This window comes from Micropterus salmoides, unplaced genomic scaffold (assembly GCF_014851395.1).
Source record: "Micropterus salmoides isolate LMB-PRFRI ecotype aquatic unplaced genomic scaffold, ASM1485139v1 Ms_hic_scaffold_3, whole genome shotgun sequence".
Lineage (NCBI taxonomy): Eukaryota > Metazoa > Chordata > Actinopteri > Centrarchiformes > Centrarchidae > Micropterus > Micropterus salmoides.
In genome coordinates, this window is record NW_024042261.1 from 4,633,121 (window position 1) to 4,658,302 (window position 25,182).

Below are 25,182 nucleotides of genomic sequence, written 5' to 3' on the forward strand. Positions count from 1 at the left end.
TGGTCTGAGAGGCTGCAGTGTTTTCAGTTCGGCTGGTTGTTGACTCCTCAGATTAATTATTGTTCCAGTAAAGTGGATTCATTTCTAAAATGAGCTGCTGAACAGGTTCTCCTAACTTTTAAGGATGGGGTGAGGTGATTGAAAGTAGTAGTAACGTAATGACTAACGTTATTATTTACTTTTAATTCCCAGTAATAAGTACAGTAATATTATTACTTTTTAAAGGAGTAATAAGTAAAAACTAACTCATTACAATTTCTGAGTAATTTACCCAACACTGCTGCTAGATATGCTGTATAGACTGATATAATATGCTGCTTTCTGCCCCCTAGTTGCGTGTGCGTAATGACGTTGATTTTCGATAAATAAAAAAAATAGCGCTTTGACGGTTAACTTCATTTACATGCTAACGGACGTTAGCATCGCGATAATATAATCTTAACATAAACTTCACATTGTGCTTCACATGCTTAGCATCCTGAGTGACACATTTTGCAAATACTTAAAGTACATATGTTTCCTGTGCCCTGTGTGAAATAAAAAAAAGCTGCTAACTTCACTGTCTTTATCTGCCACTCTGCTGCTTCAGCACACAACACTGACCAAAGGATCAAAACTAAAATACAGCTATCATTTGGTGGAGAAAGAGACAGTTATCAATATAATGTTATGTACATATTAGACTTAGGTGGTACACCGAAATTTGTATCAGCCTGCAAATCACCCACCCACACAAGCAGCGGTGGGAGGCTTCGGCAGACTTCGCTGTCATCTCTTTTCCGTATTTTTCCACCCACGATCCCTTATCACGGCAGCAGGTGAGCCGCTTGCTTGTTAATGATGCAGCCTATCAAACAACTCAAACCCAAACCAACATCCACACCCTGTGTTCAATGTTGCTTTAACGTTACCTGGTCTGTGCTTGTAAAATGTGCACCTGGTGGTCCTCAAACAAGTGTCCTTTATCAGAATCAGAATCAGAAGGAGCTTTATTGCCAAGCAGTGTTTTACACATTTTTTGCTTTGGTGTTACATACAATAATACAACTGACAATATAAAAAAATTAAAATAATAATAAAAATAAAAATGGAACAACAATTTACAAATAACAACAAATTAACAAATATGTGCAATGTGCCAGGTTCGTGCATGATGTGACATGAAGTGATATTTACATGTGCAGAGACGATTGTATTATTTGAAAGCGGGGGGAGAGTCAGTGGGGGCCACGGCCTTGTTGATGAGGCTAGTTGCAGATGGGTAGAAGCTATTTTTGTGGCGAGAGGTTTTGGTCCTGATGAATACATCCTTTGCTGGGCCTTCTTGGTGAGGGAGGTGATGTTCAGCTCCCACTTGAGGTCCTGGGAGATGATGGTGCCCAGGAAGCGGAAGGAGTCCACAGTCACGACGGGGGAGTCACTCAGGATGATGGGGGAGGGTGGGGCTGTGCTCTTTCTGAAGTCCACGACCATCTCCACTGTCTTCAGAGCGTTGAGCTTCAGACTGTTCTGGCCACACCAGGTCACCAGATGGTCAATATCCCACCTATAGGCAGACTCATCCCCACCAGAGATGAGCCCAAAGAGGGTGGTGTCGTCCACAAACTTCAGGAGCTTGAGAGACTGGTGACTGGAGGTGCAGGTATTGGTATACAGGGAAAAGAGCAGAGGGGAAAGAACGTAGCCTTAAGGGGATCCGGTGCTGATGGTCCTGGAGTCAGAGACATGTTTTCCCATCTTGACGTGCTGCTTCCTGTCCGTCAGGAAGTCTGTGATCCACCTGCAGAATATGTGTCCCCTATGTGGAGCTACATAGCACTTGGCGCTATGAATATAAATCAGTATTGGCGTGTAGATGTATGCGGGGTGGGAGAGTTATCAAGCACGTAAAGTTTTGTTCAGATTTGAGCATGTACACTGAAGTTACAACAACTTCCTGTGTCATGGTGAAGAGTTGATCTTTGATGCCACAGACACGCCCACTGAAGAAAACTCACAGATAGCACAACTTTTCATCATCAATGCCTTTAGAAGGCACAGCAGAAATTTGAAGTCGATCCGACTAAATCCCTAGGAGGAGTTCGTTAAAGTATGGAGTGTGTAAATTGCCTAAAATTAGCATTAAATCCAAAATGGCCGACTTCCTGTTGGTTCAGCTGGGAGAGCTTGTCCTGCAGCAGGGCCAGGTCCTGCAGCAGGGCCAGGATGATGGTGTTGAAAGCAGAGCTGAAATCCACAAACAGGATCCTGGGGAGTCCGGGTGCTGGAAGATGTAGTGAAGTGCCATGTTTACTGCATCATCTACAGACCTGTTGGCTCTGTAGGCAAACTGCAGGGGGTCCAGGAGTGGGTCTGTTGATGGATTTAAGGTGGGACAACACAAGACTTCATGACCACAGAGGTCAGGGCGACAGGTCTGTAGTCGTTTAGTCCAGTGGTCCTTGATGGAGGAGGCTTTGAAGCAGGCTGGCACATGGCATGTCTCCAGTGAGGTGTTAAAAATGTCTGTGAACACTGGAGCCCGCTGATCAGCACAGTGCTTCAGGGTGGATGGGGAGACAGAGTCTGGCCCAGCTGCTTTGTGGGGTTTCTGCCTCCTGAAAAGACCATTGACTTCCCTTTCTGTGATGGAGGGGAGGGGGTGGAGCTGGCCAGCTCTGAGGAGGGAGGAGAAGAAGTGGTGGACTGAGGCTGAAGCTGAGCGGAGGAGTCATGGGGGATGGTGTCTGATTGACTCTCAAAGCGCAGTAGAACTGGTTCAGCTCATTTGCCAGCCGTGAATCGTTTATGGAGTGGGGGACTTTGGGTTTATAGTTTGTGATCTGTCTGAACCCCCTCCAGACAGAAGTGGCGTCGTTTGCAGAGAACTGGTTCTTTAGTCTCTCTGAGTACAGTTGTTTAGCTTCTCGCACTTCCCTGCTAAACCTGTACTTTAACGCCCTGTCACCACTCCTAAATGCCTCCTCCTTTTCCAACCTCAGCTGTCTGAGCTTAGCTGTGAACCAGGGTTTGTCATTGTTATAACTCACCCTGGTGCATATTGGTATACAGGTGTCCTCACAGAAGCTGATGTAGGACGTCACAGCCTCTGTAAACTCATCCAGATTGTTGGTAGCAGTCCTGAAAACATCCCAGTCAGTGCAGTCCAAACATGCCTGGAGGTTCTCTACAGCTTCACTGGTCCACTTCTTTGATGTCCTCACCACAGGTTTACAGAGCTTTAGTTTTTGCCTGTAAGCAGGAATCAGATGGACCCTGATGTGATCGGAGTGTCCCAGTAGAGCACGTGTAACGGCGTGATAGGCACTGCTAACTGTGGTGTAGCAGTGATCCAAAGTGTTCCCCTCTCTTGTTGGACACTTTATAAACTCGCTGTATTTGGGGGGTTCTTGGCTGAGATTTCCTTTGTTAAAAAGTCACCGAGAACAATAACAAGGGAGTCCAGGTTTGTCTGCTACACACACAGTATCTGGTTGGCCAGCATGCGCTGTGCGTTGCGCACGTTTGCGTGCGGCGAGATGTAAACACCAACCAGAGTGAATGAAGCAAACTCATGGGGGGAGTAAAACGGTTTACAGTTAATGATAAGATTGTGGGAATTAAAAGTGGGAATTAAATCCGCTGGAGTTTTTCCCCTGAAAACTGAATTAACACACAAAAACAAAACAAAACAAAGTGCACCTAACACCAAGGCAACTATACTCAGCGCCATCTTGGATCAAAAGCATGTTCTTGGGTTTAAAAAACACAGGGATGTGGTGTTTAAAAAGTTTCTTTGAGACACATATGGAATCACAATGTTGTTGTGTTTGACTTTCTTTTCCTCCTCCCCTGTAGTGTTGTTCTTACTGGATCTTGTGATCTTTGTGTTTCCACAAAGGTCCATTTAGGGTATGCACAGGCTGTAAGTGCCCACTTTAGGTGGTTCTGTTCCTTCTCTCTGGCTTGGGCACTTGTTGGTATGTTCTGTGGTGCAAGGTTCTCATGACCCCTAGCATACGCTCCAGTGGGTGATGGGAATTGAAAAGTAAGTAGTGGGTTTCCTGTATACCCTAGTTTGCAGGCTCCTGTCCTCTTCAATGCGTACAGCACAGGCCAGGAAGACCAAACTGTTGTTGTGGACACTCTATCCTCGGAGCGCAAATAAGAGCTTTGGGACCTGCAAGATGGCGGAGCGGAACAAGTTCCGGTTCAAGCGAGGATCGAGTAGCGAGGAAACAACAAACAAGAGACTTGAGAAGCACCCAGTGAGGGAGGAGTTAAAGTGTTTGAGGGCCACAGGCAGGAATGACTTCCTGTGGTGCTTTGTGGTGCATTTTGGTGCATTTTTGGTGGCTGTTCCACTAGGGTATGAATGTGTGTGAATGGTAGTTTCTGTTTGAGCACTTTCACTCAGTGTGTGAATGATGAATGCGATGTAGTGTAAAAAAGTGCTTGCAAAGACTAGAAGGGCGCTACACAAATACGGAGCATTTACATTTTACATTTTTGCTACTGTGTTGACCAGCGCATCATGGAGTGGGTGGGCGATATTGTCCAAGATGACATGGCTTGGACAGCATTGATGGCCGCTTTGTTTACACCCGGGACCAGCTGACCGACATGGCGTCCAGGTCAACGGACATCCCCACTGAGATGTTTTTGATGGCCTGCCACATATCTTTGGTGTTGTTGGTGTTGAGGTCTCTCTCCATCTGCCTCGACCGTCATCCCCACCCCGCTCACTGTGATATCTGACATTGTACCAATGTACCTCAATTTCCCCTTTGCTTCTCCAAATTACATTACATTACTGCACCATATCTTTTCGTCTTTCTCAATTAGATCCTCTATTCCTGTTTGTTATCTCAAAGGAAATCCCTCCTGCCTCTCCCTAAAGTTGTGTTTCAGTTCTCTCTCTAATATGGGGTGTGTTTAACACTGTATTCTTCACAAAAATACAAATGTGATCATTCTTTTGTATGAAGGAATCTTTTTTCATGTAAAGAAGTACTAGACAGCATTTATCATCACAGCATATACAAACGTGTAAATATATCAGTTTGTACAACTCCTCGCAACTTTGAAGGGCTGTTTGAAGGTTAAGACCTAGTTTTAAGTGTTAGGGTCGAATTAGGTTTTAGTTAGGGTAAGAGTTAGGGTCGGCATTTAGTTTGTAATGGTTAACGGTAGGGTAAGAGTACAGGGAACTCATTATGTCAATGAGGGTCCTCACAAGCACAGATGTGATGCAGACAAAAGAAGCTGAGAGAACAGGGTTTCTCTCTGCATGTGTTGTTGTGTTTAAGGCCGGATCAGAAGTCTATTTATGTTTGGGCCTATATGATCTGTGTATCGGTGCAAAGTTAAAAGGAGTTAGCATGCAAAGACTGTGTCTGTGTGAAGAATAACATTTCTGACAACAATTTAGCAGTGGCTGAGAACTATGGTTACATAATGTCACATTAATGATCGCAAAGATAAAACTTAAATGAAAAACCCATCAATGTACATTTATCAAAGCTACAGTCCTGTGCTTAGCCAAGTACGTTAAGCTGTGTGAAGCTATACAATGCCCTGGTACATTACCTATCCGTAAAGAAAGAAGTTGCTTTGGTGTGGTTAGCTGATGGGTTTGTTGTGGAATCAGTCAGGCAGGGAAGAATTTTACAGTTGCAGTCTTTTGCTGTGTTGTGATACAGTTTGATAAATACTTTTTTTTATCAATGTTGTATCTGAGGTCACAGGTCATTGACCAATCGTAGCTACAGCTGACTTCACATGTCTGTGTGACTATCTGGAGAATTCCTGGGAAATCGTTCACTCACATAATAAAAGTTCAGTTATGATCACAAATGAACAACTCCATCAGTGAGGTCGCTGTGATCCCATTAGTCACATCACATGCTGATGTTCAACAGCTATAATGTTTAACATGTTCACCACCTTTGTTTAGAATGGTTATAAATATTGTTCAGTAATCTTTTTTTACACAAAGTGTGGCGTGTGGGAGCTGCTGGTGTTTCATATTTTCCACTGGTTTTCACATCATAATTGCACACAAGAAGAAGGAGCACACACACAGGTGTTCTTCCATGAGCTGTGGTCATCAGGAACTGCACAGAGTTGTCCTTAGTTGTCTCCCCCCCCCCCCCCCCCCACACACACACACACAGTCGTGTTTTCATCACTTCGGAGGACATTACATTGACTTACATTAATTTCCTGGAGAATTACTGTAACATAACCATAACCAGTATTTTCCTTACCCTACCCCAAACCACGTCTTCACCCTGACATGTAATGATTTACGTAATGTGTAATTGCAGTCCCCATAATGTGACACTGTAAACAGATTTATGTCCACACACGCGCACACACACTCACTGGCTGAGAAAACACATTCCGGTAAAATAAAAGCAGTGAAGTGTAAACCCTGTTTTTGCAGTTTGCCAGCAGATTCCAGGAATCAGTCTTGCATCAGGTCAGGCATTTTACAGCAGCTTAGAAAGAAACCGACAGACTAGTGTTTGATTTAACAATTTAGACCCACAATTATTTTTTTCCCCTAATACCTGTTAGGCTAATTTTGTGAAGCCCCATAGTTCTTGATACTGACTTTTTCTTATAGCAATGTGTCCTCTTTCTGAATATTTCACAGAATACCTTCCTTTCTCCACTTGCGTAAATTCTGTTGAAGCTTGTCCTCCTGCCTACATAAAATAGTCTGACATCTTAATAGATGTAAATCTTCTGTGCGCCTTACAACTCTTGAACGGTAGGAACAGCAACGTAGGAATAAGATTAGTAACTTTTATGGGACTAAGATTTAAATAAGCAAATGTCATCATATGTAATACCTGCTGCATAATGTGCACTACACACATAATATATGAGCACACATCAAAGGAGAATGTCATAGAGCAGAAAGGTATGGGTCACAAACTAGTCTCTTTATCTGCTTCATACTATATCCTGCTAACTAATATTTTTCTATTTCAATTCTGTTTTATTTATATAGTGCCAATTCATAATAGAAGTCAGTGTTTCCCCTACCATTGTTTTGGGTGGGGGTTGTCCACATACATACATTTGGTCATGCTTTGTAAACAACGTGCCCACGTGAGAGTAGCGTCGTCAGACCCACTTACCATGTGTTCAGCAGCATGGAGGCTATCAATAGTGGACAATTCACAATACATGTATTGCAACAATACATTCAATTCAATTCAGTTTTATTTATATAGTGCCATACTCTATGATGGTATTTACAGGAGCAAGCACTAGGCGACAGAGGCAAGGAAAAACTTCCTTTTAAGAGGCAGAAACCTCGAGCAGAACCATGGCTCAGGGTGGGCGGCCATCTGCCTCGACCGGTTGGGGACTAAATGAAAAATGGTACAGATATGTATAGTAGTGTTAATGATAACAGTCGTAATGTTAATGATTATAATAACAATAATAACAATAGGACTAGTAACAATAGTCGTTGCAGCAGAGGGTGTCGAGCAGGAACACGGGGGCAGCAGGTGACCCGCAACCACAGATCCAGACTCCACAGCTCCAGAGCCAGAAAACCTGCAGGAAGTGATAGGAGGAGAGAGGAGAGAGACGAGAAAGCACAAGACTACCAGAAAGGGGAGAAGTTGTGTTAGTAACATGCAATAATGGGATGAGGTTGCATACAGAGGGAGAGAAAGTAGAGGAGAGAGGAGCTCAGTGCATCATGGGAAATCCCCCGGCAGTCTAGGCCTATAGCAGCATAACTAAGGGATGGTTCAGGACTAACCTGAGCCAGCCCTAACTATAAGCTTTATCAAAGAGGAAAGTCTTAAGCCTACTCTTAAATGTGGAGATGGTGTCTGCCTCCTGAACCCAAACTGGAACCTGGTTCCACAGGAGAGGAGCTTGATAGCTGAACGCTCTGGCTCCAAGTCTACTTTTGGAGACTCTAGGAACCACAAGTAACCCTGCATTCTGGGAGCGCAGTGCTCTGGTGGGGTAGTAAGGTACTATGAGCTCTTTAAGATAAGATGGTGCCTGACCATTAAGAGCTTTGTAGGGAAGAAGAATGATTTTAAATTCTATTCTGGATTTTACTGGAAGCCAATGCAAAGAAGCTAAAACAGGAGAAATATGATCTCTTTTCCTGGTTCCTGTCAGAACACGTGCTGCAGCATTCTGGATCAGCTGAAGAGTCTTAATGGACTTTTTCGAGCAGCCTGATAATAAGGAATTGCAGTAATCCAGCCTAGAAGTAACAAATGCATGGACTAGTTTTTCTGCATCATTTTTAGACAGGATGTTCCTGAATTTTGCAATATTACGTAGGTGAAAAAAGGCGGTCCTTGAAATTTGCTTAATGTGAGACTTAAACATCCTGATCAAAGATAACTAATAGGACTTAAACCAGCTTAGAGCGGTTCCTTTAATGCCAATGAAATGTTCCAGTCTCTGCAATAGGATCTGATGGTCAATGGTATCAAATGCAGCACTAAGATCTAATAAAACCAGTACAGAGACAAGTCCTTTGTCTGATGCAATAAGGAGGTCATTAGTAATTTTCACCAGTGCTGTCTCTGTGCTATGATGAGCTCTAAATCCTGACTGAAAACCCTCAAATAAACTATTGCTCTGTAGAAAGTCACACAGCTGTTTAGCAACTGCTTTCTCCAGAACCTTAGAGAGAAATGGAAGGTTAGATATAGGTCTATAGTTGGCTAAAACATCCGGATCAAGTTTGGGCTTTTTCAGAAAAGGTTTAATTACAGCTACTTTAAAGTACTGTGGTACATAGCCTGTTGATAAAGATAGATTGATCATATCTAGTATAGAAGTGCTGACTAAGGGTAAAACATCTTTAAGCAGCCTAGTCGGGATGGGGTCTAAGAGGCAGGTTGATGGTTTAGATGAAGAAATTATTGAAGTTAGTTGGTAAAGATTGAGGGAAGCAAAACAGTCTAAACATGTATCTGGTTCTACAGCTGTTTCTAAGGTTCCTTAGTTTGGAGATAGTCGGTGCCAGTTGAGGGCAGGTCTTGGTGAATTTTGTTTCTAATAGTTATAATTTTATCATTAAAGAAGCTCATGAAGTCGTCACTACTGAGAGCTATGGGAATACTTGGCTCAATAGAGCTGTGACTCTCTGTCAGCCTGGCTACAGTGCTGAAAAGAAACCTGGGGTTGTTCCTATTTTCCTTTATTAATGACGAGTAGTACGCTGCTCTGGCATTACAGAGGGCCTTCCTATAAATTTTAAGACTATCTTGCCAGATTAAACGAGAATTTTCCAGTTTGGTGGAACGCCAATTCCTCTCAAGTTTCTGCGATTTTTGCTTTAATTTGCGAGTTTCAGTATTATACCATGGAGCTAACCGTCTTTGTTTTAGTATTTTCTTTTTTAGAGGGGCTACAGAGTCGAGTGTCATTCGCAGCGAGCCTGCAGCACTATCAACAAGATGATCGATTTGGGAGGGACTGAAACTAGCATAGGAGTCCTCCGTTACTTTGTGACTTGATAATGAATATAGAGCTGATGGAATCGCATCCTTAAATTTAGCTACAGCACTATCAGACAGACATCTTGTATAGAAATTTTTGCCCAATGGTGTGTAGTTCAGCAATACAAACTCAAAACAGTGGTCAGATAAAGAGGGATTCTGTGGGAACACTATTAAATGTTCAATTTCAATACCATACACCAAAACAAGGTCGAGGGTGTGGTTGAAACAGTGAGTCGGTTCATGAACACTCTGAGAGAAGCCAATGGAATCTAACAAAGAGATAAACGCAGTACTAAACCTGTCATTCTCAACATCCACATGAATATTAAAATCCCCTACAATAATAACTTTGTCCGTTTTATGGACTAAAGTTGACAAAAACTCTGCAAATTCAGATAAGAATTCAGAATACGGGCCAGGTGCTCGGTACACTATAACAAAAAGAATTGGTTGCAGTGATTTCCAACTTGGGTGTGAAAGACTAAGAACAAGGTTTTCAAATGAGTTATAGTTTAGTTTAGGTTTAGAGCTGATTAGTAGGCTAGAGTCGAAGATAGCTGCAACTCCACCTCCTCGGCCTGTGCCTCGAGGAATGTGAGCATTAATATGACTGGGAGGGGTGGATTCATTTAGGCTAACATATTCTCCATCACCCAGCCAGGTTTCAGTAAGACAAAATAAATCAATAGTATAATCTGATATTAGTTTATTTACTAGTACACCTTTAGAAGAGAGAGATCTGATGTTTAAGAGTCCACATTTAACTCTCCTATTCGTTTGCACTATTGCTCTTGTGGTTTTAATTTTTATGAGGTTTTTATGCACAGCTCCTCTTCTGTTTACCTTTTTAAATAATTTCGATCGTCGGGGGACAGACACCGTCACTATAGGATTTTCACTAAGTAACTCCTGAAATGGAGGAGCAGAGAAGTGTGTTAGACTGCGACTCTGCGTAGGGTTTTGGGTGGGTAACTGCTGAAATAGAAGGGCAGAGAAGTGTGTTAGACTGCGACTCTGCCTCCTGGTCTCAACTCTGGGTTGTCATGGATTTGGTCCACTAATAAACTTGGCCAGATTTCTAGAAATGAGAGCTGCTCCTTCCCAAGTGGGATGGATGCCATCTCTCCGAATCAGACCAGGTCTTCCCCAGAAAGTCTGCCAATGACCTACAAAGCCCACATCGTTTGCTGGACACCACCTCGACAACCAGCGGCGGAATGACGACATGCGGCTATACATGTCACCACTGGTCAGATTTGGCAGGGGTCCAGAGAAAACTTTGATGTCCGACATTGTTTTTGCATATGTACACACCGACTCAACATTAATCTTAGTGACCTCCGATTGGCGTAACCGGGAGTCATTACCGCCGACGTGAATAATAATCTTACTGTATTTACGTTTATCCTTAGCCAGCAGTTTCAAATAAGACTCAGTGTTGCCCGCTCTGGCCCCAGGGATGCTCTTAACTGTGGCCGCTGGCTTTGCTAACTTCACGTTTCTCAAAATGGAGCTGCCAATGATCAGAGTTGGTTGCTCAGCAGGTGTGTCGCTGAGTGGGACAGGTTGGTGGTGACCCATGGGCTTTGAAAGCTTACCACTATTCCTCCTTCGGACAGTCACCCAGCCACCCCTTCCTGGCTGCTCAGGAGATGCCGGGGGACAGCTACCACAGGCTAACTCAGGCCAGAAGACTGATCTACCAAGGTGCAGAGCCGGACTTCTAAATCACTGAGCCTCGCCTCCATGTCTACAAATAAACTACACTTGTTACACGTACCATTACCGCTAAAGGAGGCAGAGGAGTAACTGAAAATCTGATACACTGAGCAGGAGAAACTAGGAGAGTGAGAGGAAGAAGGAGAAGCCATCACTAGCTGCTAAGATAAAGTCTCTAACGGCTAAGCTAAAGTATGGTAGCGTCAGCTACCAAAACTTTTGAAAACAATTATAAGATTAAACAGCAGTCACTAAAAGATGGAAAGAACTGTGAATGCTAAGGCAGAATTACTGTAAGAATAAGTGTTTAGCGGACAGTTGGCTGCTGTAACAACAAATCTAACAAATTTAACTGGTATTTAGCGAGAGCAGCACAACACGCTACCAACACACAAGCACCGGAAATGGAAATGAGTCAGCACAACGACGTATGTCAGAGTCCTGACCCCAACCCATAGACAGTATATTACTGGACGAAGCCACCCCGCTGATTTGAATGGAGAGCAGTGAAGCCAGTTTTGGACCAATAAAATACTACTACAGGGCTACTTCCTGTTGGCACCAGCGTCTACTGCGCATGACCACGCAGCATAACCGTGGTTTAATGACGTAAAGCAACAACAGAAACACCGTATTTCTGGTAGCTGCATAGCTGCACCAACAACAAGTGTCATGGCTCAGTGTGTTTGTCTGACTCGGATTGTCACTGATTAATCAGCCCACCTACTGATTAATCAGTAGGTGGGATGACCTACCCCTGAGGACCCCTTGACCTCACCTGTCAAACACCAAAACGCCTACATGGATCCCTCCATGCAGGCTTTTTTATTGTGAAATGTCCCTATAAATAATTGTACGTGCATTTGAATATATAGTATTTTTCATTATACAGTGCCAGTGTCAGTCCGTAACATGACTGCTCAGCGAACAATGGTAGTTTTGGGGGGTTGAGAAAATATCCTAGGGGAAACACTGGAAGTTATGTCATTGCACTTTTCCTATAGAGCAGGTCTAGACCATACTCTTTGTAATATGAGAGAGAGAGAGAGAGAGAGAGAGAGAGAGAGAGAGAGACATACCAAAATGCACTGGAAAATATACAAAACACATGATTTAACTAATTTATTTCTAACTGAAACATTTCCCCATAATAATTCTGCTGTGGACAAAATTAATAAAATTTTTCATCATTTGGCTTTATTGTCTAATTTAAAAGCCTCCAAACCAAAATAACAATAAACAATAAGAAATGGTTTGACACTGAATGCAAAAACCTGAGTAATAGTTTAAGGAAATTATCAAATGAAAAGCACAGGGCCCCAGATAACCACAGCATACGCTGTCATTATGAGGCCACTCTGAAACAATACAAGTATACCCTAAAAACTAAGAAAGAACAACACAGCAAGAACCAGCTCTGTGAAACTGACGCACACAATTTCTCCACCAGTACACCAGTAGATTACAACATACAAAAAACTACACTTCCCTTGGCCTCAACATTACATACACAGCAAACTTCAACATGGCTGTGAAAGATCTGAGGGACAAAGCAAGGAGAGCTTTCTATGCAATAAAAAGAAACATCAAAATCTATATTCCAATTGAAATCTGGCAAAAAGATTCCAGTTTGTACTACAACCAATAATTCTATATGGAGGCAAAATTTGCAGACCAAAACTAAATAACGAATTTGACAAATGGGACAAAACAACAAGAGCATCCCGCTGGTGCAGAGAAAAGTTAAAAATAATCTGTGCAGAGCAGAAGTCAGCCAATATCCCCCTTACTAAAAATACAAAAAGTTATCTGGACCTAAAAAGAGAATTCACACTGGCAAATTACCTGAGCACAATAAAATTTCCTAAACTAAGAAAAATGTTAACAACATACAGACTGAGTGAACACAACATGGCCATAGGAAAGGATTCCCACAGACAGAGCTGGCTACCACAAGAGGAGAGACTCTGCTCCCAGTGTGACAGAGGACAGGTGGAGACAGAGCTGCACTTTCTAACCTCGTGCCATAAATATAAAACATTAAGAGAAAAACACTTTGCAAACATTTCCCAAATATACCCTGAATTTGAATTCATATCAGACACACAGAAACTATTTACTGGGAGAAATGCCAGAATGCCAAATCATCGCAGCAAAATAATCCCCTCATGGCTCAACCAGTGGAAACTCAGAGTAGACTTATAAATAAATTAAATAATTGTACTGTAAATTTTTCAAATTATTATTATTTTCATTGTTTGTTATTTTTAGTAATTGTTTCTTGGAGCCCATGAACCATAAATACTTCTTGGATTTATTTGTTTGTTTGTTTGTTTTTTGGTACATACACATTTCTTTGTTACTGATTGTTTTGTTTATTACTATATTACATAAAATTACTTCTACATACTACTGATCTATGGCGTGCATGCGCGCGCGCACACACACACACGCACACGCTTAGTGTTTATTTTATTTTATTTATTTATTTTATTTATTCTGTTTTTGTAAATGTATTTTATTTAAACACACACAAACATTTACTGTTTTATTTTAATTTTTATATATTTTATTTTTTTAATGTTTAATTTATTTTTAATTTAGACACACAAACACAAACACAGTATCAAACATTATCCTTTTCTAGTCAGAAATTACAAACCACACATACTGATGAGAAAAATACAAGTCACAGTTCAGCGTAGTGTCAGAGCACCTTTGACCCTGATAAAAGCTGCCTTACATCATGGCAGTGACTCAACAAATGGAGCTGTAGTACTGTCTTGCTGTTTAAAGTATTGAGCATGTTAAGAGTCAAATATTTTTCTGAAGCTAATTGGAGAGTGAATTTAGAACACAAACTTGAGGTCCAAATAAATGCTAATGTTACCAAGAGTGTACTGAGTGAGTGTGGCTTGTTTTGTGTGTGCGTTTAATTCAGTTTTATTTATATAGCACCAAATAGTAAGCGCAAGTGTCATTGCTAGTTTCCTACCGACGCTGTTGTCATTTTACGTTGTGTAATTAGCAAATGTAGGCTACTTGTTCCCATAGATGTGCCATTGGAGTGTTGGTCTTAAAATGAGGTGTGGTCATGTGCGTTGTTGGCACATTGCTATCATGAGACAGGATGAAAGCAATTGAGCAACAAAAACCTGGTCTAAAGTCAGTGGCACATTATACAGATAGGAAGATGGTCCTGCATAAGTAGTTTTACTGTCATTGATTACTTAAATGTCCTGACAGGCTGACAGGATCAGTCAGGATCTAATGTCAATTAATGTTCTGTGTTCTTCTGCACATCCAGAAGGTCTCACACACAGTCCAGGTTCATACAGTGAAACTGTTTGGAGTAAAGCAGCCGTCCTCCTGATCAGTCCTGAGCTCCTTCAGAGCATCTAAACATGAATTAATATCTAAACATTTTATTTCTGACCTGTCATGTTTGTAACTATAGTTTTCTTAATGTTACTTGATATTTGCTGTGACATTGCTGTGCGCATGGAAATGTTTTAAATGACTGACAGCAGCCTCTCTAATCATCAAAGTAAGTCTTTAAAGGAAACACCCGTACATCAGTACTGCACACAGTAAAGAAATCCCCTGGAAAGTTACAGGGACTGGTAGAGGTGGAGAGAAATGTCCATGCGGGTGGGTGGATCAATTGATGGTTTACATTCCATTCATCTGCCATTTATATAGCAATGCAACAGGTGCAGGCACAGCTGGTTTGTAAAGGGAATGGGAGATGACACTGGTTTAATGTTATGGCTGAAACACAACTATGATTTCTTATGAGACTAAATACAACCGATTTGCACTTTGCTCCTTATTGTGCGGCATGCACTTTAAACCATGCTCTGTAGATCGTTTAAATAGGGCCCTAAGAGTGTGTTAGATGCATGGAATGCATACGATACATACTGTATGTAAACTGACATTTATTACTTATTACAGCAGTTCTGCTTCTTGTCTGGTTATTGAGTGTGTCCTCTCCATGACGGCTGACCACTTTTCTTTTTCTGTAGACATTTTTGCATCTCATTTGAAATACTCCTAATGCTTTGTTTTTGTTGATCAGAGACGATTCCACTCGAATGATGATTGTTGAGAGTGTAGCAGAAAGCAGACATAACTAAATGTGTCTTGGCAGTCTTGGTGAAAATCTAATATTTTTTGCAAATGCCATTTCCTGTAAGTGGAAATATGTCCTCATGATGTTAAGACTCTGCCACACATCTTATAGTTGTTCACTGTTTGTACCTCAGCAGGTCAGAAAAGATTTGCAGGTGCAGGGACAAGGACTGTGTAGGAGACATTTCTTGTCATAGACAAAGGAGAGAAGTACAAAAACTTAGGAATGAACACACAGGATCCCAGACAGACTGCTGATCATTATCATAACAAATTTGCTTGTTTTATCTTTGTCTTGTCCTTAAAGTAGTCATTGACAAACACGTCCTCCTTATCTCCTGCAGGCTACAGCAAGAAAGCTCTCAGTGGACGGCTTGCTACAAATGTCCAGCTCTGAGCTGCAGGGAACAATGAGACGCTTGGGTTCCAACTCAGAAGATCGTTCTGACCTCACTTCTGCCCTGTCCTGTCTGAAGAGTGCTAATGAAACAGGTGAACCAGGAACAATGGCTGCCCTCCATGTTGAGAGGGGTCATTTATAGCATAAAATCCAATAGAGCGCCATTGTTAATCTCAGTAGATGCTGCTTTTCCTTCTATGATAAGTAAAATGCCAAAGGCTGTATAACATAGCGGTTTGGAGCAACAGCGTCGGCAGGTAATTTTCCCGGGGCTTTAGCCCTGAATGTTTTGACTGAAGTCCCGAATGTAACTCAATAACAGCAACAAAAATATTTACCATGTTAATATGTAATAATCTTCATGATGCAGCCTGTCTCGCAGGTCTTCAAAGAGCGGAGGCTACTCGCAATAATATTGCTACATTTTGTTTAAAGTTCACGTGACCCCCCACCGTTACTCAGCCTGCCTGCATTTAGAGGGAGCACGAGAGGAGAGAGCGCGCATTGCTCACAGCTTCAGGGCTTATCCGCGACTTCTGAATTGTCCCCAGCAAAATTGTAATCAATACATTTAACTATAAATGTTGTCAGTGAGTGTCTAGTATCAGTGTATTTAAACAGTTAACAGTCGCCGCAAAGTAGTGAGAGAATATCATGACACACCTGACCGTGACATTGACACCTGTTCTCTGTGTCCTGCTCAGTGACACTTTGCTCTGTTTGACTGTCTCTCTGCTCCAGGATGCTTCATTCCCTCTAATGCGGCTGTGAGCTGCACTTTATCAGAGGAGCTGAAGTGAAATTTGTGTGGAATTGTGGTGATATTTCTGTTTGATGAATTGAAGTGTTTTCAGTTTCGGTTTTCTTCCTCTGATGAAGAGCAGTGCGCTTGTCTCATCGAGTAGGCTACAAGTCAAATTATTTATTTAAATTGGCCAAACTGTTTTTAAAAAATGGGCTAACTACTGGCCCATAAAGCATCAGGCCTATACTGACATTGGGCTGGCCCAATCACATCTCTTACAGCACCCACTCCCTCCCCCTCTGCTGGAGCTGTTCTGTTGTGGGCCAAAAAAATAATAATTTGCCATAAGCTAAAAAATAATAATAAGCTACTGATTATATTTTGAATTGTCATCTGCCACCTAAAACTGTTAAAACATGAAAGATTTATATGCTGGGCTAAGCCCCCAATTTTCACGAGCCTAGAAACACCCCTGGTTTGGAGAGGAGGATTGAGTAAAAACTTTTTCAATGTCAGTAATGTTTTAAGACTTGCTAAAATGTTCACCTATCCTTTACAGCTAATTCTTTACCTTGGATATAATAGTTTTGCTGGTGAAGTGTGTGTGATGTGTAAATGTAGTATGTGTGATATGAATCTATATATATAATATATATAGGTAGGTAGGTTTATAGTCACAATATAACAAGTTTTGTAACTCCCTTCTGCTACATAGCAGACAATATACAGTAATACAGAATCAATTGTAAAAAATGGTAAACAGATATTTACCATCACTGGAGCAGTGCTGAGGATGAATTAGAGTTTAAGGCTCTGATAGCTTGGGGGAAAAAGCTGCTCTGCAGTCTGGTGGTGTGGCAGCAGAAACTTCTATATCTCTTCCTAGAATGCAGCAGGGTGAACAGGCTGTGGCTGGCTGGGTACTGTCCTTTAGTATCCTTTGGGCTCTGCAGACACCTCACCTCACCGATATCACTGATGCAGGAGATGGGTACCAATGATCTTCTGAGCAGTTTAATCACCCGCTGCAGAGCCCTCCGGTCCTGGGCCGTGCATATCCCATGCCAGTTTCTGATGTTTCCAGTCAGGATGCTTTCTGTTGCTCCTCTGTAAAAGCTGACAAGAACTTGATGTGGGAATTTGGCCTTCTTAAGCTTATATACAGTATATTATAGAATTGAGTACACCCCTCACATCTTTGTAAATATTTGATTATATCTTTTCATGTTACAACACTGAAGAAATGACACTATGCTACAATGTAAAGTAGTGAGTGGACAGCTTGTATAATAGTGTAAATTTGTTGTCTTTTTTCAGCATTTACTTTGGTTTTCAGTTTACCACTTTCTAACTCTGTTTAGAAAAGTTCATAAACTCAGGGATGATGATGATGATGATGATTATTATTCCAATCATGATTTTATGTTTCCATGCACACTGACTCTCTAGTGTTCTACACACATTATACTATAGTGTGTACTACACGGATTTTAAAACGCGTCTAAACACATTTATAAAGTAGTTACTTAACAGTAGCAGTAGAGTATCAGTGTGGCTGCGGTAGAGTGGGTCGTCCACTAAAAAGATGCTGAATCACATTGATTGCTGTGCCATCTGTGTGTGTGAATGATTAGTTTCTGATATGCAGTTAGCACCTTGCATGGCAGCCTCTACCATCAGTGTATGAATGGGGTGATTGTGACATGTAAGTACTTGAGTGGTCAGAAGACTAGAAAGGTGCTATACAAGTACAGTTCATTTAGCAGGTACATTTTAAATTTATACATACTTAATAAATTTCACAAGAACCATCCGAAACATCTTTCTTAAATGTGTGTCAGTTTGTACTCTTCTTGCTCATTTGTGATCTTTCCTCTTTGACTTAAGGAGGTGACCCGAGGCCTGAATCAGGCTCCTGCAACTCTGAGCCCCAACAGGACAGTGACACCTTCTCTCCTATTAGCCCTTCCACCCCCCTACAGCCTACCAGTGCCCATGGCCGCTCCATCTCCATATCAGTGTTACCTTGTTCAGATGACCAGAGACCTTACATATCACCTGAGGAAATGACTGATGCCTTCGTCCTGGATCCAGGCCCCCCTCCAGCCACCCGAACCTCAAAGACACGCACTGCTAAGCCCTCCTACACACCACCACCGCCTTCCCGCAAACTGCTGCAGTTCTTTCCCAACATTACAATGACAAGAAGCAAGAGTCATGAATCACAGCTGGCCAACCGCATAGAGGAGCCTGCTACACACAAGTTGGTATTCAAGATAATACTGCAGTTATGTCTTTAAAGGTGGTAGATCAGAGTCTCCTGTTTGAAAATATGCCTCACGTTTCACCTGCTAAATATCAACCGAAATAAAAACAGTTGAGAAGTAAGTCATTGTATGTTGATATTGCCAGCCCTACAGCCATGTATGTGTCATACATTTACATTTATTCATTTAGCTGACGCTTTTATGCAAAGCGACTTACAATTGCTATACATGTCAAAGGTCACACGCCTCTGGAGCAACTAGGGGTTAAGTGTCTTGCTCAGGGACACAATGGTGGATGTCTCACAGTCTTCCACACCAAAGGCAAGCATCTTATCCATGCGCCATCACCACCCCCTTCTTGTCATAACACTCAAAATAATGGAATATGACTGTGAATCAACAAATGCATTGAATGGGAAAACGTCACCCAACAATTACAGTTTTGCTGTTATTTGTGATCTTCAGAGAATGGAATTTCTCTTTATCTCTGACTGAATTAACTAACTCAGTCGGAGATTCTTACTTGAAGGACCCGAAGATTTACAGCAAATGGTGATTTGGCAGAAAAGGCTCTGCACTTTGAGGGAGTTCTGAAGAACCAACAACAACTAGGATTCTGCTGGTTGATGTGTGGTCCCGCTCCTGAGGGCTCTGACTTTCTTTTGTAATTTGGTACTTAAAAATGTACAAATAAAACAAGGCCATTGAAAACGATTTATTTATTATCCCTAAGTCTTACACTATGGTTTACCTGCTACCAGTGACCAATGTTATTTTTTCAGCAGTTTGTTCTGTGCATCACAGGATGAAATGGGCTCCTGTTACAGTAGTTGTTAGTTGCTCTCTGTCCTTGCAGGCCCTGTAAGAAGAACAAAGGGTTGGCTGCTATTCATATCAATGGTTGTGGGAACAGTCTTGATGACTCAGCGCTGCGGTCACCATTGCTGTCTGCCCGAACCCCAGGCCCTGTTCCAGCCTCAGCCCCATATATGATGATTGCCACCCAGACCTTGCAGGACAGTGAGTCCCTATAACAGTTAATGGAGCCTGGATTTTTGCTGTCATTGTCCTTTGGTGCTTTTGGTATTGTTTAATTTCCCCATTGTCTCTTTTGTGTTTTTGACATAATATATTCTCATGTTCTTCACAGATGTGACCATGCACAAGAGCTCCCCTCAGACAGTGAGAAGAGACATTGGCCTGGCTGTAACACACAGGTGAGTTGCCCCTCCATCCCCCTATAGACGGACCTCCTGCCTGGCTTAGAATAACAATTTATTTAGGAAAAAGTGACAGTATACATTATGCTGTGGAAACTGTGGTTGATGTGCCCCACATTAGTGTGGGCTGTGTGTGAATGGTAACACTTGAACTGATGTATTGATCTTTCTTCCTGCCTGACATTTTATAAATTGTTGGGGAGAGTTAACATATCTTTATTAATTTATTTATATTTTTTAACCCCAGATATATACAGAACGAGGAGCTGGATACCATGTTGTGCCAGTCAGATATTGCTTTAACAAAGGAGTTTTAATTTAGTTCTTTGTCGTCTTTATTATTTAATTATGTACATGTATATATTTGTCACTGGGCCGGACAGGGGGGTGGGCTCTCAAACATCACAGAAGTAGACACCACCGAGAAAGGACAGGACCTGCTTGAGAATGAAGGTGGGGGGGGGATGTTTTTGAATGCTCTGATTGGTTGTTATACCATGGACGCGTTGGATTCTTGATCATTTTATTTCACAGATTTTCTGTCTCATGTACTGCTGTCAGGATATAGTGACAGTTTTAGCAAACATGAAAAAAATGTTTTTATAAAAGTTACCCATTTTAATCTGAAACAAATGATAGACAATAGTGCCATTATGATGAAGAAATGTTTTTCCTTGTCTTTTGCAGATTTTCAACCAAGTCTTGGCTCTCCCAGACTTGCCAAGTGTGTCGCAAGAGCATGATGTTCGGTGTCAAGTGCAAACACTGCAAGTAAGAGAATGTAAAAAACCTCCCTCTGTCCCCATATCTATCCATCTCCATACACACACGGGGGCCAAAAAGTATTTAGTCAGCCACTGATTGTGCAAGTTCTCCTACTTAGAAAGATGAGGTCTGTAATTTTCATCATAGGTACACTTCAACTATGATAGACAAAATGAGAATAATAAATACACAATCCAGGATTTTTAAAGAATTTATTTATAAATTATGGTGGAATAGTAGTATTTGGTCAGTAATGAAAGTTCAACTCAATACTTGACAGAGGTCAAACGTTTCCTGTAAGTCTTCAGCAGGTTTGCACACTGTAGCTGGTATTTTCTGGCCCATTCCTCCCTGCAGATCTCCTCTAGAGCAACGATGTTTTGGGGCTGTCGCTGGGCAACATGGACTTTCAACTCCCTCCACAAATTTTCTATGGAGTTGAGGTCTGGAGACTGGCTAGGCCACTCCAGGACCTTAATGCTTTTTTACGGAGCCACTCCTTCGTTGCCCGAGCGGTGTGTTTGGGGGAACAGTTTCCCTGTCACCTTTGCAGAAAAACAGCCCCAAAGCATGAGGTTTCCTCCCCCATGCTTCACAGTAGGTATGGTGTTCTTGGGATGCAACTCTGCAGTCTTCTTCCTCCAAACACGACGAGTTGAGTTTTTACCAAAAAGTTCTATTTTGGTTTCATCTGACCACATGATATTCTCCCAGTCCTCTTCTGGATCATCCATCTGCTCTCTGGCAAACTTCAGACGGGCCTGGACGTGTACTGGCTTAAGCAGGGGGACACGCGTGGCGTCCCTCTTGGCGTAGTGCATTACTGATGGTAGCCTTTGTTACTTTGGTCCCAGCTCTCTGCAGGTCATTCATCATGTCCCTCCGTGTAGTTCTGGGATTTTTGCTCACCGTTCTCATGATCATTTTGACCCCACGGGATGAGATCTTGCATGGAGCCCCAGATCGAGGGAGATTATCAATGGTCTTGTATGTCTTCTATTTTCTTACAATTGCTCCCACAGTTGATTTATTCACACCAACCTGCTTGCCTATTGTAGATTGACTCTTCCCAGCCTGGTGGAGGTCTACAATTTTCTTCCTGGTGTCCTTACACAGCTCTCTGGTCTTGGTCATGGTTGAGTTTGGAGTCTGACTGTTTGAGGCTGTGGACAGGTGTCTTTTATACAGATAACATGGACAGAAGAGCTTCTTAAAGAAGAGCCTACAGGTCTGTGAGAGCCAGAAATCTTGCTTGTTTGTGGGTGACCAAATACTTATTTTCCACCACAATTTACAAATAAATTCTTTAAATATCCCACAATGTGATTTCCTGGATTTTCTTTCTCATTTTGTCTCTCATAGTTGAAGTGTACCTATGATGAAAATGACAGACCTCTCTCATCTTTCTAAGTAGGAGAACTTGCACAATCAGTGGCTGACTAAATACTTTTTGGCCCCACTGTGTGTATATATATATATATATATATACACACAGTATATATATATATACATACATATATATACATACATACAAACACACACATATATATATAGTATTTTATTGAGAGGGCATTTAGCTTTGAAATCTGAAATTGCTGTCTCAGCATCACCTGTACTATAAATACTTGTTATGGTCTTATTAGGGTATGTCATATTTATCTGTTCACAGGTTAAAGTGCCACAACAAATGTACCAAAGATGCTCCCTCATGTCGGATATCATTTCTCACATGTAAGCAATTTTATCTTTTAAAAATGAATTTGTCAGAGAAATGAACATTTTTGCCAATGCTCTGGTAAAGTACTGTATGGGTATGTCAGCTCATAACATCTCATGGTCATAACCAATACATGAGGGAAGTTACTCATGTCTGTAAACTAACCATTTGGGCGATTTTTGTGTGGTGCCATGTGTACATGCAAGGAGTGTGGTTTTAGATGGAACATGAGGATTTGATGGGGATCGATTAAAAAATTTTGGATTAGGGTTAAATGGCATCTATAGTATATTAGATAATTTAATTATAATAATTATTACTACTATTATTTAATAATGAATAATAGAATATAACTTAAGAGATCCATGTGTAGTTTTCAGTGGCATCTAGTGGTGAGGTTTCAGATTTCAGCCACCACGTTTTCAAGCGTGTGCTCATGTGCATGCTGAATCACATGGGCAAGGACTCTGCATCTGCCAAAACAGACATAACAAGAGACAGCATTACACATAATGCTGGAAACTTATGTAAACTCTCCCAAGATCCATTCATCATATGATTCAGGGTGGTGAACATTCTGAACTATCCATACCTCTTTTGTCCTGCCATTCTCTTCCGTCAACATCATATCCGTAACCAGCTTCATCACCTAAGCCCACTCTGTCCTCAAAATCAGAACATCCATGATCCATGTATATCTTAGCGGGATAAACGTCTTTGTCAAATTCCTTTCTGGAGCACCCACTCCTTCCATCTCTCACCCCGATGTCCACATGCTAATGAAAGGCCTTCAAAAAACAGAACCTCAGCTCGCTCCGAAACGATTACCCCTGACATCAGACCTCCTCGCTTGTATTTGTATTGTATGTACTTCTATTATCCTACCCAGCAGGCAAGCCTCTCCGACATTTATGTCCACTCCTCAGACACCCTCAGATTCAACCTCAAACGAAGCAAAACAGACCAACTCGGCCTCTCTCACCCTATTTTCCTCTTACTTGAGCCCTTTCGAACCCAACAAGACCTACGTAAACCACAGACTACACCAACACGCTTCTTTGCAAGACCCATTATTCATCATGGAATCAGGCAGAGTCACCACACGCCTCTGGTTCCATCATCATCTCTGCCAACTCCAATCCAAATCCAGAATTTCTCCGGAATCATATTCCGGTCACTTGCCCCCACCCTTAGTCTCGACCCCCAGGTTCCTTGCCGCTCTGGCCTCCGAACCATAAACAACCCCCTTCATCCCTCTACACTCGACCCCTCCATCCCTCTCCTATTGACCCCTTCATCGTAAATACTCTTCAGCATCTGAATAAACTACCCTTTTTATACCTCACATTGGCGGGGTCTTTGTTAGTGAAATTAAGTTATATAACTAAAGTTCAGGACCACACCTCTCTATCTATATATAAAAAATTTAAATATATAAAAAATTAAAATAAAATAAATAAATAAAACAGTAATGTGTGTGTTATTATAATATATTAAAAATTAAAATAAAATAAATAGATAATACCGTAAACCTGTGTGTGTGTGTGTGTGTGTGTGTGAATTAATAGACAAAAAAATTTATTTAATTAATTGATTAAAAAAAAAAGATAATAATAATAAATAAAAATCTGTATCAAATGTAAAAAAAAACAATTACTAAAATATCAAACAATCAAAATAATAATAATTTGAAAATTTGTACAATTATTTACAATTATTCAGTGTTCGAAACGAGCCCCCACCCTGAGTCTCAACCCCCCGGTTTCTAGCCGAAACCATAAACAACCCCCTTCATCCCTCCGTTCTCGACCACTTCATCCCTCTCCCCTCGACCCCTCCATAATAAATACTCTTCATTATCATCGAATCATCATCATCGAATAAACAACCTTTTTTATACCTCACATCGGCGTGGTCTTTGTTAGTGAACTGCACCTGGGGTCCTGCCTGGTGTAGTAGACCTCAGCCTCTATTGATCTTGTAATGAGTGCCCGTTCTTGTGCCACAATCAGGGCTTGACATTAACTTTTTTGCAGTTACTAGCCACACAGCATTTTCTCTAGCCAAATTTTTGTTTTTGGGAAATTACGTTTTATAAGATTAAAATTGACAATGGTGTGCTAAAATGTACTAATATTATTATTAGCTCGGATAAGGTTGTGTGTAAAGCTCCTCTATTAAGATAAACACTTTAAAATAGTAGCTTCTTATTATATATATAATAAAAATGCTGCTTGGAAGTTTAATTAAAAAGATAAAAACTAAACTGAAAAATAAATTCACCAGAATCATTTGCATCTGCCTTTCCTCCGAGCTCTTGACTGGATTTATGTTTATCATACCATCAGGTTAAAAGCCTCCCTCGCTCCACTTAGCGTACAGTCTCAGGGTGCTGGATTTGGGGTGAAACCCTCCCTTCATTGTAAGGAGCTTTCTTGTCTTGATGTCAGTGGCCTCTATCTCCTCCTTTGGCCAGTTCATTTTACCAGTGGGGTCTCTGATGACCGGCAGGGCGTATGTGTATCTTGTTCTTCCAATTCAGATGACCTTTCAGGACCTGCCTTACTCTGTAAAGGTATTTGGCTGTAGCGGACTTCCTTTCTACCTCTTCATGGTTTCCGTTAGTCTGTACGTCTGATGAGCTTGCTGTTATTCCCCTCCATGCGTTACCTATAATCTACCTACATAATACGTAGCATCAGCTGCGCGTGGCCACCTGTGCGAGAGGACAAC

General features: G+C 41.5%; 1 protein-coding gene across 4 annotated transcripts in view; it reads left to right on the plus strand.

Moving 5' to 3' along the window:
• LOC119882913 (kinase suppressor of Ras 1-like) overlaps positions 1 to 25,182 on the plus strand; it is a 96,129-nt gene that overhangs the window by 41,611 nt on the left and 29,336 nt on the right. For all 4 annotated transcript variants that reach the window (XM_038693276.1, XM_038693277.1, XM_038693279.1 and 1 more), the window contains exons 2-7: positions 15,680 to 15,827; positions 18,368 to 18,743; positions 19,604 to 19,767; positions 19,898 to 19,964; positions 20,655 to 20,738; positions 22,402 to 22,463. In XM_038693276.1, the coding sequence (XP_038549204.1) occupies positions 15,680 to 15,827; positions 18,368 to 18,743; positions 19,604 to 19,767; positions 19,898 to 19,964; positions 20,655 to 20,738; positions 22,402 to 22,463 (901 nt within the window). The remainder of the gene's footprint in view (positions 1 to 15,679; positions 15,828 to 18,367; positions 18,744 to 19,603; positions 19,768 to 19,897; positions 19,965 to 20,654; positions 20,739 to 22,401; positions 22,464 to 25,182) is intronic.